Raw genomic sequence first — 13,850 nt, 5'->3', positions numbered from 1 at the left:
ACCTTCAAATTGAACGATAGCAGAGACACTATTGAATTTTACCCATTTTATTTAGTTTTTACCCTTTTTATTTTTAAGAATTAATGACTGAAACAGCCGTTTTGCTATGACCTCAATCACTTTTATTTATTATTTTAAATATTATTTAATTTTATTATTTGAATAGGCCAACTTATATTTGAGAAGTGTTATAGACCGAAAATAGATTTTTTCGGTTTTCTCTTCAAATAATTGAAAGAATGATACTATTATAGGTTTATTATATTATATAGCATATAATCATGCTATAGCCGAAAATTATAAGTTTTGAGAAGAGTGAATATAACACAAATAAATTTGAAAGTAAGTTAAATTGCTTGTTGTTCTTAATAGCTATTTAATGAGAAATCCAATATTGCAAAATTCAAATTGAATGATTGAAAGAACAGAAAAAGTCATTCTTTTCAATTTCGAATATGTTTCATTGTATTTATAATTATATGCCAAATAAGATATTTAAACTTGATTTTTGAAGGAAAATTCACAAAATTAAATAAATTCAAATAATTTTTATTCAAAAATAAACTAGTTATTTGAGTTTAATACTAATTATCTATTCAAACGACAAGGTTTGTAATTTAAAGTATTTTGTGAGATCAGATTGAATTAAAAAAAGGTTCTTTTCAAATAATATAAATGACCATATTACGCATTTTCGAACATTCTAAACCAAATATATAAAAATGGGAGACGAATGTTAAATTTTCTAGACATGGGGGAGTTGTCTGCAAAGTTTTAGCTCTTATCTCTAACAAAAAATTAATTTTTAAAAAAATGACCGAATACGTTTCACAGCGAGAAAAAAATAAAAGGCAAGATAGAATTTTCTAGACATAAAGAAGTTGTTTACCGAGTTTTAGCTCTTATCTCTAACAAAAAATTAATTTTTAAAAAAAAGACCGAATACGTTTCACAGCGAGAAAAAAATAAAACTGTACACTGATTTTCATTTTCATTTCCAGTCACTTTACTTATTATTTTTTCTTTTTTTCATTTTAATTATAAATTATTTCATAATACGTTTATTTACGTTACCATTTTCTTTATTCTTTTGAATTCCATACTAGACACTTATAGAATATTTTGATTGTTAACGTACTTCATTAAAATGAATCCTTACAAAGGGTATGTCGATCGAATTTACCTAATTGGTATTTCCAATCAGATTGAAGAAGGTAAAATGACATGGGAAGAAGCTTGCACCCATGTTCCCATCGCCCCAACCCTTCAATCAAATGATTTAAAATATTTAGATGTTTCAAAATCTTTTTTACAAAATCAATTTAGCTTACAGAATATCCCATTGCCTAAAGGCAAGAAAGGTCGTAGGGTCAATCCCTACGACCAAATCAAAGCTCTTGCTGTGATACATGATCACTGGGCCTTTCCCTGTGGTCAAACAAAACAATGGAAACATTTGAAATTACAACAAATTGATGTATCTTATAGAGAAGTACGCAGATACTTCAAAGAAAATCATTTCACCAAGACGCGATTAGAGCATGCCGGGCCAGAAACAGCAGTAAGATATTGGGCGCTTTCACCCAATCTTATCTGGCACGCAGATGTTCATTATTTTAGGGGTGTTCGTGGCCAGTATATTTATGGCATAATCGACAATTTTAGCCGCAAAGTCCTAGCGTGTATACAAATACCAGATATGCTGTCAGCGACGACAGCGAACGTTGCGGCTTCCGCCTTCATTGAATTTGGCGCCCCTTATTGTTTCTGGACCGACAACGGTTCAGAAAATAGGGGCGCCTTTCAAGATCTACTTGATCTTTGGGGCGTCCAATGGCGGCATACAGACTCTCATTCTCCCTAGCAAAATGGGAAGATTGAGAGATTCTGGCCGACATTGGAGCGCTGCCAAAGCATTCAGGCTATTCCTGCCTTTATTTGGGAGTACAATAATAACACACCGCATGAAGATCTCCTAATTAATCCATTAACTGGAACAAATTACACGCCAAATCAAATGTATCAGCTGAAACCGAAATACACAAATGCAGATACAGAAAGGTTGTGGCAAATATGGGATACAGATACAGGCATGACCGCTGTTGACACATTCACAGCGTAATAATAAACATAATTTTTTAATTTCATTTTTAACAAGTTTTTTTAAATGTATGTAATGAATAATTCATTAGAATATGATAATGCACATTGTAACAGAATAGAACAATCACCAAATTTTTTTGAAATTAAAAAATAAAAGTAAAAAGTATAAAGTAATCTAACCAAAAAAGATATTTAAAAGAATTTTGGAAAAAACAGAATAAGGATAATCATATTATTTTAGATACACAATTATGGCATTCCAAACGGGAACCGCGGTTGGTTACCATGGATTTCCGTCACCGGTCACATTTTAAAGTGTAATAAACAGAAATTCATCAAAAGTGACAGCTCTCAATTTTTTGACATTTGTAAATTCTAAATTGAATGAGAAAAATGAAATAATACTAAGCATAATACAATATTCTAGATTTAATTATAATTAGGAAAAAGTTAGTTTTGAGAGTACTTTTCATAGGCATATAGAATGAAATCTTCTGAAAAATAATATCACATAAACTCATATTATTTTCTAATATATAACTATTTTATATAAAAATCAAATTCAATGATCTTAAAAGCGAAGGATAAACCTCAAAATTTACGAATATAATGAGTGGGAATATAATGCTTATCTATCATAAAACCATATGAAATATCAATTTTTGCTTTACGCCTAATTTTTGACGACAATTAGCAAAAAATGTTAAATGTTAACACTCAGTCCATTTGAATATGAAAAATAAAATTGACTTTGATTAAATGTTTTTATTTATCATGCAATTCTTCTTGCGACCAAAGATTTGAATAAAATTTCAAAAAATAAGATAGCTTAAAAAATAATATACGGTAGTGTTTACTAATAGATGAATGGTATATAAATTCTATTAAAATGGATTTGATCCAAAAAAATATATAAAATTTGATCATAAATAAAATCGTTTTAAATTACTTCTTCATTTAAATTATAACAATTAAAAAAAGGTAGTGGGGCTTCCAGGCACTTCGTGCCCTCTAGCCCCGAAGATGTTTAGAATATGAGAGAGGTCCTATAAACCGGAGAAAGTGTCATATAAACATCTGTCATTTTACTCAGAATTTTCATGAAATTTACACCAAAAATATATTTTAGGGTAGAAGGGTATATCTAACCTCTTTTCTAACCTCTTTTCTACCCTCTTTTAATTTTCATGAAATTTACACCAAAAATATATTTTAGGGTAGAAGGGTATATCTAACCTCTTTTCTAACCTCTTTTCTACCCTCTTTAATTTTCATGAAATTTACACCAAAAATATATTTTAGGGTAGAAGGGTATATCTAACCTCTTTTCTAACCTCTTTTCTACCCTCTTGAATTTTCATGAAATTTACACCAAAAATATACTACTAGGGTCATTTACGAAGAAATCTCAACAAAGTCTTTACGATGAAGTCTTGACAAAGTCTTTACGAAGAAGTCTCAACAAAGTCTTTACGAAGAAGTCTTAACAAAGTCTTTACGATGAAGTCTTGACAAAGTCTTTACGAAGAAATTCATGAAAATTCAAGAGGGTAGAAAAGAGGTTAAAAAGAGGTTAGATATACCCTTCTACCCTAAAATATATTTTTGGGTCATTTACACTCATTTACGAAGAAATCTCAACAAAGTCTTTACGAAGAAGTCTCAACAAAGTCTTTACGAAGAAATTCATGAAAATTCAACGGGTGAGAAATGAGGTGAGAAAACAGGTGACATCTCACCTCATATGTCCTTACTGAAAAAGTATGTGTTCCATCTGAAGTCTTTATATATACGGGTCTTCCAGGAGCTTTTCACAAAATATATATGTTTTCATGTTTTGTCACTTTTCTGTCACTTTTCAGGTAAAAACATTTTTATTATATATATATAAAATGAATTTCACAAAACCACCGTTACCCTTCTTTGGAAATAAGAGTAGATGTAAAGATATTCTATTGAGAGAACTTAAGAAACTACCGAATGGTCTAACATTTGTAGATTTGTTCGGTGGAAGTTTCTATATATCCCATTTGTGCCATACTGTATTTCCTGACTCAAAGATTATATGCAATGACTTCGACAACTATATGAACCGTCTCAAACATATACCAGACACAAATAAAATATTGAGTGAGTTGAAAGAAAAGATACCTATAGGTAAGATGGAACGTATACCATTAGATAAGAAAAATACTGTCAGAGAGGTTTTGAAAAAGCAGAGTATATTGACTGGGATAGTATATCTTCTAGACTATTGTATAGTGGTTCTATAAGAGTTCATGACATTGAAACACTTATGTCAAACGTTTTATATCTTAACTATACAAATGTTTTCAAAGAGAACATAGAAAAATATACTGAGGGTATAGAGTTTGTGAGATGTCATTGGACAGAGTTGTATGAAAAATATAAAAAACAAGGAAAATGTTTTCTTTATAGTGGACCCGCCGTTCTATAAACACATACGATTTTCAATACCAAGTAGACTGGACTTTGAGAGACTCTTTAGAAACTTTAGACGTTTTACATAACCATCCATGCTTTTACTTTACATCCGATAAAAGTGGTTTGGAAAGTGTCATGAGATGGTTAGAGGACATACATGACTATGAGTTTAGATACGATAAGATAGAATATGAGAGAGGTCCTATAAACTGGAGAAAGTGTCATAACAAAGAAATTTTACTAGTAAGTAAATGTGGTTTGAAATAGGACTACTTGTTTTAGGTTTTTTCCATTGTGTCATTTACTTATTTGACGTGGCAGAAAGATATAGAGAATATGAAGATGAACCAATGCCTGCAAATGTTCAGCATATGTACTCGTAAGAGATATTTTTATCTAATATTAAATGGACGCACAGAACTTAGCGAATGCACAGCAACCTGGACAACCAAACCCAGAGAATATTCCAAATGAAGTTAGAATACAAACTGCAATGGCAAACTATGGTCAAGTGCCAACAGATGTACAAATGCAAACTGCCATGTCAAATGACGCTGCGTTAGGCTTACCACCATGGTATGCAAATATGAGATGGAAAGAGTTTTATACAAACCCTGAAGTGGGATATAAACAACTTTATGCAGATGACGCGAACACAGGAGTTGACCCAGAATATGTTTTCTACCAGAGGAGAAACAGAATGTATGAGCTCCAGTTAAAGAATGCTATGGAACTCAACAGGAAACGTAAGAGACTAGGCGGACATTAGATTTTTACATATAGTAAAATGGGTTTCTTTGGAAGAATAGGAAACTTCTTTCGAAATGTTGGAAGAGGTATATGGAATGGAATAAAATCTGTCGGAAGAGGAATTTGGAACGGAGTCAAAAATATTGGTAAAAGAGTAGGTCAGTTCGTTGGTATTATACCTAAAGACCCTGAACCAGAAGAACAAGCTCCTGTTATACAACAGCCTGAACCTGCACCACAGTCTAGTTGGCAACCAAATCCAACACCTCAACCGTATTAAAAGATTATATTTTTACCGTTCGATAGTAGTTGTATATGAGACTAAGTTCTAAGTAAAACGCATGGTATAATGGAACTATTCTCTTTCTTCCATCTGTTGTAAACCATACTTGAAAGTCTGAAATACTTCCACTTGGTGGTTATATAGCTTGTAGGTTTTCGTTAAAGTCATTTGCCAAGCATAAAAAAGAGTTTTGGGCGCCAGAAATGAAGCATGAACTATAATAGCATCTGAGTCGAAAACATTTTCATATGTTCCATTAGGGTTTTCGCTTCATAAAAGTTCGGGTGTACTGGATATGCTGCAGGCTGATTTAACATCCTCATAAATCTATCCATGCCAAGTTGTTATATTTTGTAGAAATATAAACGTCTTCTCCAAGGTCTTCTATTCTATTGATTTTAACAGTTGCATTTTTCCTGTCATATATAATATCGAGATGGTACTCTCCTTCGTCAAGTTGTACTGTTTTGCATATTCGAGATAGATATCGTTTATTTTTTCTTGAAAAGCTTGAAGAGTTGTTTCTAAGTTTACAAGCAAATTCACTTGTAAAAGTTTTCCCTGTTCAATATTTTCTCATACGTACGTTTCTCTTTGTTATAGTATCGAATTTCAAAAGCGACCGTAAATGGGAAACCATGTATGGCTCTGAAATGAACTTCATTCTACGAAAGCCAATAGCTTTTGTGACGGATGGGTCTCTTAGCCATCTTAACGGGTAGTCAAACGATAGCCTTCATGCTTTACGGTCTCTGTCTCAAACTTTTGACCGACATTGGTAAAAAGTTCATCTAATGGTTTAGTTGTAGCAACTCTAGAATTTTCTTTTTCTATTGAAAGCATATTTTATAGAATAAAAATGTCGAAAGAAACAGCGTCTATGAGAGAAATACAACACAACCGACAACTCATTGTACAAGCTCTAAATAAGAACACAACACAACTTTTCAAACTATTCTAAGATATCTGAGTCATTGAAAGAAGGAAACTTAAAACTGACGATAAACCCAATGACAGACGAGTTTCTGTTTTCAAAGACAGTAAGAACCATACTGTTTGTATAAATCCAACAAAAAATTTAAACGAGAAACCTATAGATGAACTTCTTTTGAAGGCAGATATTGACAACAAAAGCTGACAAAGAGTATGTAGAATGCAACAAGAGACTATATTCTCGCATGGACAGATAGAACATACCCACAAAAAATCATACACATAATCTATGACGTAGATGAACTACCAGCAATGTTAGATGACAAAGCTGACAAAACATATGTTGACAATAAAATGTCAAGTGAAGTGACAAGAGCTGACAAAGAAATATTCTAAAAAGACTCATACACATACCATATCTGATATTACAAACTTACAAGAAACCTTAAACAGGAAAAGTGACGTTTGGACATACACACGATTTCTTCGCAACTGTTGGTATAGAAATATTGAAGGAACGGTTGAAGAAACTGGTGGGGATGTATTAAATTGGAAACCTCCTAACTTTCCACAAGGTTTAACATCGGAAGAAGACATAACAACGATGAGATACATTAGATGTAGAAAATGTCTATGTCATGGAGGATGAAAAAAAAGTTAAATTCACTGCTCAAGATTTATATGATAAAAAAGCTGACAAAAAGAGCTTCAAAGTTAAAGACAGAAATACTTCAAACACTATATCCTATAGGTTCTATTTACACACGTCAATGAACTCTACCAGACCAGAAGTAGTACTTGGTCTCGGAACTTGGACTCAAATAGTCGACAGGTTTTTGTATTGTGCAAACTCTTCAAAGGAAAACAGGGGGAAGTAAAACGATTTCAGGTGAAAATTTACCTGCACATAGTCACTACATAGATTTAAGTACATCTCAAGCAGGTTGGCATAAGCATAAATTTTGGATTGGTCAGCAATGAAAAAAGGTAAAGGATATGATGTTAAAGACGACGTTCAGTTTGCTATAAATTGTTTCTGGGTGACACTCAGGGAGATGGAAACCATACACATCGCGTTACAGGATATACACAAACAACGGGACAAAGTAAAGACTACATGCCACCTTACATGACAGTTTACGCATGGTATAGAATTGCTTAGTCGTCATTTTCAACTTCTTTAGCATATTCGTCAGGAGTTGTCTTATATTTGTTAGGAAACTGTCTTTGAAAGTATACCACCTTGAACCTTAACAAGTTTGAAAACGAGGTCTGACAATAGTAGTTTTATCTTCTGCTTGCAGTGTGTACATTTTGCCATGTTTGCCTAAAACTTCATAATATTCTCTTGTATACTTTCTTCTATTTTTACGAACACGAAGGTGAGTACCTGTCGAGTTCCCATTGTTGTCATAGTCAATAGTATTTTCATATGGGTCGCGTTTAGGTATTTCTATTTTTACTTTGTCACCTTTCTTAAGTTTGAAGCCTGGCATTCTTTCTTGTTTGTCTCTTTTGACTAAACTATTAAATATATAGTCTTTCTCTAAGTCAGGGTTGTTTTTCATTTCTTCGGGGGAGTGGTTTCCCAAACCTTTTTGTTTACGGCTATTGTAAATATTTAAAAACTTGTCTCATCTTTGCCATGGAGAAATGTCTATATTTGTCGTCATATGACATTTCATCTACCTCACCACTTTGTGGTTGGTTTAAGTCTCTTAAGATTTTTATACAACTGTCAATGACACCAAGAGCAGAATGGTTTTGTCGACAATGAAATATTGGTTTACATTTTTTGAACGCAGATAGTTTTTAATATCGTCTGATTTGAAAGAACGTTCACAGTCAGATGTCAGTTTTGTTGGATGGTATTTGTCAACGAAGATTGTCAAAGCAGTTTTCACATCTAAATATTTTTGGACTGTAATGGTATGGCTTCACAGTATCTTGTGTTTTGACCGACAAATATTAGCCAGTATGGTGGTCCATCTTCTCTATACCTCGGAATGTTTCCAAGATATCCATAAACCAAGCATTTGGTGTTGAACTAAAGATTTTTACCATGAGTGCTTTCTTTGTTGCCTTAGAAACATAGGGGTCCTTGTTTGAATTCGTCATTTTTACCCTGTAAGAAATGGGTTTATTTGGCGCATTAGCAGGAGTTGCATCCAGATTTTTGCCCGCAGTGGGAACAATAGCTAGAGGTGCATTTGGAATTGGAAGGAAGATTTTGAGTACATTAGGTATACTTAAAGAGAAAGCACAACCTATTATACAAACTGTACAGAAAGGTTGGGATGTAGCACGAGATGCAGCAAATCTTATTCCAAATCCTGAAACAAGAGGAAAAGTTCAAGGATGGATGGACAATGTAGGAAGAGAAGCAGGAAACTATTATAACAAAGCAAATGACTACTATAACCAAGCAGGACACTATATGGACCAATGGCAAGGTGAAAGATTCTTTAACAGAGGATATAACCATGCACAACAGTGGGTAAACAATAACCAACCTCAACCACCTCAAACGTGGGGAATGTAAAATTTTTTACTGAGATGAAATGAACAATACAGCATTGAGACAAATGGGTTCAAGATGGATTTGTCGACTTCCAGCAGTTACACCACGTGTTTGTCAAGTTCTCCTATACCTCAGGAAGTTTTAGACCGACTTAAAAAACCTAAACAACCAGTTGAAAACAAACCAAACTAAAATTTTTTACTGAGATGAAATGACCGAAGAAGTTGAAACCGTAGATTTGACACCACAAACAAAAAGTTCAGAAATTGTCAAAACCTGTCAAAGAACTTACAGATGAAGAGAAAAATTCAATAATAGAAAGTGCCAGGTCTGGAAATACAAACCCTAACTACAAAGTCACTTTTCATAGAAATGGAACGGCTAGTATCTCAAAAAAGAAACAGACTCTCACAAATAAAATATTGAAGTCTGAAGGAGCTTTCGAGACAACAGATGGAAAAGTTTACTTCACTGACCAACAGTTCATTATAGAACATCTCATTGACTTAGAGTCGAAATATTCTAAACTTTACAACAAACACAAAAAGTTGAAAGGAAAACAAAAACAAATGGCATATGATATTTACGAAGATGTTGACGACACAACTAAACCTGCAAGTGAGGTAAAGTCAGATGAACCGAAAAGTGACGAAAAACCGATAGAAGAAGAAAAACCAAAAACTGAAGATAAACCAAAACCAAAGTTTAGTTTCAATACTAAAAGTCAACCTTCATTAGCTGGTATGGGTTGGCGTCAAAGACTTATGGCAGCAGGTGGTTACGTAAAGTAAAGAGAAAAACATTTTTTTATTTTTATTTGAAATGTACGCTGAGTTGTTGGAGAAGACCGTTGGGAAACTTGTTTGTTAGATGAGAAATATGAAATGGCATACCATTTAAAACAAAATATTTTTAAAAAAACATTTTTTTATTTTATTTGAAATGTACGCTGAGTTTGTTGGAGAAGACCGTTGGGAAACTTGTTTGTTAGATGAGAAATATGAAATTCACTGTTGTGAGTCATTTGAAGTCAGAAACAAAAAGACAAAAAGAGTTTTAAGCGAATGGGAGCAAAATGACGGATATGCTAGGATGAGGATTGGTGGAAAACACTATTTAAAACATGTTGTCATTGCAACTCATTTTATACCGAATCCTAACAATCTACCTTTTGTAGACCATATAAACCGTATAAGAAACGACAATAGACTTGAAAATTTACGTTGGGTCACTTGTTCTGAAAACAATAAGAACAAAAGCAATTTTCGAGATATAGTATTCGAATTTGTCGACGAACTAGAAGATGAAGCAATTGAAATTACAGACTATGGCAAGCATACGTTTGAGTTTTACTACTATAGCGAAGAACAAGACTCTTTCTACTTTTATACCGGCGTAAGCTATAGAAAATTACAAGTATGTTTTACTAAGGAAGGCTGTGCTTATGTAAACGCTAGAGATACAGATGGAAAAAAAGTTAGACTATATCTTAACAAATTCAAGAAGCTATATGGCATACCATTTTAAAACATTTTTTAAAACAGTATATTTTTACATATATTAAATGTTTCAGGTTGAAAAACAAAGAACAAATGTAGCAGATACAAAACCGTTAGACTATATCTTTACAAACGCCGGTAGGACTATATCAGATGAAGAAATTTCATCCCGTACTTACAGGTTTGACTTTCCAATTCGTTGGCTTCAAAGTCCTTCAGATGCAAAGGCAATAGGATTTAGAAGAGTTTTGTTTTCAAAAAGAACTAACGCATTTATGTTCGCAGTATATTTTCATGGGCAGTATAAAGATTCTGATGGTCTAATAGACAAATTTGACGAAATGAGAATCTTTACAATTCGTTCAGACGAAAACCTTGAAAAAACTCTAAATGACTTTCAAACTCAAATAAACAAATACTACTGGGAATTTCAAGAAAAATACGATTCTTTACTAAATGGAACATACTATCTGAAACTAGAATATGACAAGATGAACTCCACAGTTTCATTTCAAAGGATTGAAAATAACCCTCCAAGAAGTACACAGTTTTTATTTTGGGAAGTAGACAAACGTTCTTGGGCACAATTTCTTCGGTTACTAAACCAGAACGAACCATTGCCACCTGACGGTCCGTTTAAATTTATACGCCCACCAACAGATTTGACAGTTTATAGAAACGTGTTTGACCCTCAAAATGTTATGTGTCATGCAAGTTTCAGTTCAAGCAACAACAGTTTTCTTTGTATCGGTAAGGACTTTTATGACTTTGCTTCTAAATTCTACGAACCACCTAGTAACAGTTTCTCTGACTTTCAAGTTTGGTTCACAACAAACGGTGTGCAGCATATTATACCATTGTACTATGACTTTTATCTCGAATTGTCTTTCATATACAACTACGGAAAAGTGCTGAAAAAGTATTGAAAAATATATTTTAGGGTAGAAGGGTATATCTACCCTCTTTTCTACCCTCTTTTCTACCCTCTTGAATTTTCATGAAATTTCCTTAAGATAGAAAAAAAGTTTAGTTTTTTTAAAAAATATTTTTTATTTTGTATGTAAGAACAGAAATGTCAGTCGAAGCAAAAACGTTCACGAACAAATCTAATGGCGAAACATTCACAAAAGGCACTTATAACGGTATTGAAGTCTTACGTAGAGACAAGGATGGTTATATTAACGCAACAAAGATATGTCAGCAGTTTGGGAAAGACTTTAGAAGGTTGTTGGAAAATAAGTCCTGGGAAGAGTATTATACGGCATTTTGTGAAGAATATACCAACCCGCTGTTTTCCGCGGGTTGCTTTTTATACAAGGTTCATGCAGGAATTCCTGATGAAATCAAACAGGTTAGAGGAACGTATGTAGACCCAAGACTCGTAAACTATATAGCAATGTGGGCTTCTCCAAAATATTGTATAGCAGTTGGAAAAATTATGGACTCCATAGACAAGAAAGTTCATGAGAAGTTAGATGAAGAAGAACTTGAAGATACAGTAGAGAATGCAAAACCTTTGTTTGAACAAGAAGTTAGAAAAATGCATGAAAAAAATAGAACATGAACGTGAGATATGTTCTGGTTATAGAGATTCTCCATACGAACCAGACCAATGGGAACAAGAAGATTTAAAGAGAGAATTTAGAGAATATGAACTCGCTAAGATAACATTAGAAGCTGCAGAAAAGAAGTTAAAAGTTTGGGGTCGTTTTGTACAAAAATATTGTGAGTAAATGAACCATTTTTTTTTATTGAATTCAGCACAAAATATATTTTAGGGTAGAAGGGTATATCTACCCCGTTTTCTACCCTCTTTTCTACCCTCGTAGAAAACACACAAAACTCTTGAATTTTGTTGCTGAATTCAATAAAAATATATTTTAGGGTAGAAGGGTATATCTACCCGTTTTCTACCCTCTTTTCTACCCTCGTAGAAAACACACAAAACTCTTGAATTTTCATGAATTTCCTTAAGATAGAAATAAAGTTGGTTTTTTTAAAAAAATATTTTTTTATTTTTATTGTAAGAACATGTTAGCAACAACAGCACCAAACTCGTTAGTCATGAACCCAACTTCAATGTTAGTAGAGATGAAAAGCTTCATTCCTTCTTCATATACTTTCGAAACAGAAATCCAGAAGATAAAGCAAGAACTTTTAACAAATAATTTAGACTGTAGTGCGAAAGATGAAACAAATGAACAGTATCTTTATGAAATGCAGGATATTATTGACCATCTACCTAAACTTCCTGAAATCCAACAACAAAAGCTTACTATTCCAGAATTCGATGAAATAGAAGTCAAAGCAACTGACTCAGTAGAAATAAAGAAGTTCATACGAAAGGTAAACTATGAGTTTCTTGGATTTCATTGCAACCACAAAGTCATGGACAAAGATTGCGATATGGTATATAAGAACATCTCTGACATATACAAATCTGGGGAGTTTAAGACCTACGATAACTTTGTTTCGTTAGTTGCAAAATGTGTATGGCAGATAAGAGATAAAGATAGAAGAGGTAAGATATGGAATGAACAGATAAAACCCGCAACTTTTGAGTTAAAGAGAGCAATTGACGCCTTAGTCATACTAGCAGGTAAGGTTTCAGAATATAACGCAAAAATGAACCCGCAATGTTCAAAATGTAAAGCAGCAATGAGGAAATATAACTACTCCGTCAAAGAGATAGAACGTATGCGAAACGACTATGCTGACTTAAAGAAAGAAGTAGAGAAACCAGCAGAAGATAAAATGGACATGTTGACATTTCTAAACAAAAACTATCCAACAGCTGACGATTTCCTTCTTTCAGATGTCAAGAAGAAATATAAAGAAACCTTCGGCATTGTTAAAACATTCGATGTACTGACAGAAGAAATAGAAGCTACGAAATTGTTTAGAATTTCACGAATTCACAATGTTTACCATGTAAAACGCTTATAAAATAACTGGGGTAGAAAAGAGGGTAGAAATGAGGTTAGATCTAACCTTCTACCCTAAAATATATTTTTATTGAATTCTGAGTAAAATTCTGAGTAAAATGACATATGGAACACATACTTTTTCAGTAAGGACATATGGGGTAGAAATGAGGGTAGAAAACGGGGTAGATATACCCTTCTACCCTAAAATATATTTTTGTCTGATTTACGCTCATTACGATGAAGTCTTGACAAAACATTTACGAAGAAGTATATTTCCTGTGTTGTTGTCAAAATGTCATGTTGTCACACTTTTTCAGAGAAGTTCATTTAACCGAGTGACCTGGTCGCCTAAAATATATTTTACTGAATTCAGCACAAATTTCATGAAT

At 33.1% G+C, this 13,850-nt stretch overlaps 6 protein-coding genes and 1 pseudogene across 7 annotated transcripts, besides 4 other annotated features; all 7 read left to right on the top strand.

Annotated features, from left to right (window-relative positions):
• Positions 1-187: 187 nt before the first annotated feature.
• Positions 188-971: a mobile genetic element.
• Positions 972-1,147: 176 nt separating this feature from the next.
• Positions 1,148-2,119: a mobile genetic element.
• A 302-nt stretch (positions 2,120-2,421) lies between these two features.
• Positions 2,422-2,458: a mobile genetic element.
• Positions 2,459-4,954: 2,496 nt separating this feature from the next.
• TVAGG3_0886610 (uncharacterized protein) lies at positions 4,955-5,317 on the top strand (the record flags this gene model as incomplete). Its single annotated transcript, XM_051250675.1, has 1 exon — positions 4,955-5,317. The coding sequence occupies one exon, from the start codon at positions 4,955-4,957 to the stop codon at positions 5,315-5,317; it is 363 nt and encodes a 120-aa protein (XP_051086150.1).
• An 18-nt stretch (positions 5,318-5,335) lies between these two features.
• TVAGG3_0886600 (serine threonine-protein phosphatase family) lies at positions 5,336-5,578 on the top strand (the record flags this gene model as incomplete). Its single annotated transcript, XM_051250674.1, has 1 exon — positions 5,336-5,578. One exon carries the CDS (start codon positions 5,336-5,338, stop codon positions 5,576-5,578), a length of 243 nt encoding a protein of 80 aa, XP_051086149.1.
• A 983-nt stretch (positions 5,579-6,561) lies between these two features.
• Positions 6,562-13,850: part of a mobile genetic element that runs on past the window's edge.
• TVAGG3_0886590 lies at positions 6,827-7,676 on the top strand (annotated as a pseudogene). The gene has a single exon. A coding segment is annotated over exon 1 (850 nt).
• TVAGG3_0886580 (phage tail repeat-like family) lies at positions 9,605-9,826 on the top strand (the record flags this gene model as incomplete). The annotated part of the gene is made up of 1 exon (XM_051250673.1): positions 9,605-9,826. The coding sequence occupies one exon, from the start codon at positions 9,605-9,607 to the stop codon at positions 9,824-9,826; it is 222 nt and encodes a 73-aa protein (XP_051086148.1).
• Positions 9,978-10,562, top strand: TVAGG3_0886570 (His-Me finger endonucleases family; the record flags this gene model as incomplete). The annotated part of the gene is made up of 1 exon (XM_051250672.1): positions 9,978-10,562. One exon carries the CDS (start codon positions 9,978-9,980, stop codon positions 10,560-10,562), a length of 585 nt encoding a protein of 194 aa, XP_051086147.1.
• On the top strand, positions 10,600-11,460 carry TVAGG3_0886560 (uncharacterized protein; the record flags this gene model as incomplete). Its single annotated transcript, XM_051250671.1, has 1 exon — positions 10,600-11,460. One exon carries the CDS (start codon positions 10,600-10,602, stop codon positions 11,458-11,460), a length of 861 nt encoding a protein of 286 aa, XP_051086146.1.
• Positions 12,614-13,480, top strand: TVAGG3_0886550 (organellar and viral DNA polymerase type B; the record flags this gene model as incomplete). Its single annotated transcript, XM_051250670.1, has 1 exon — positions 12,614-13,480. One exon carries the CDS (start codon positions 12,614-12,616, stop codon positions 13,478-13,480), a length of 867 nt encoding a protein of 288 aa, XP_051086145.1.

Source organism: Trichomonas vaginalis, chromosome VI, assembly GCF_026262505.1.
Source record: "Trichomonas vaginalis G3 chromosome VI, whole genome shotgun sequence".
Classification (NCBI taxonomy): Eukaryota; Parabasalia; order Trichomonadida; family Trichomonadidae; genus Trichomonas; species Trichomonas vaginalis.
The sequence above is the reverse complement of the archived record's forward strand: the minus strand, read 5'-3'. Positions and strand labels throughout refer to the sequence as shown.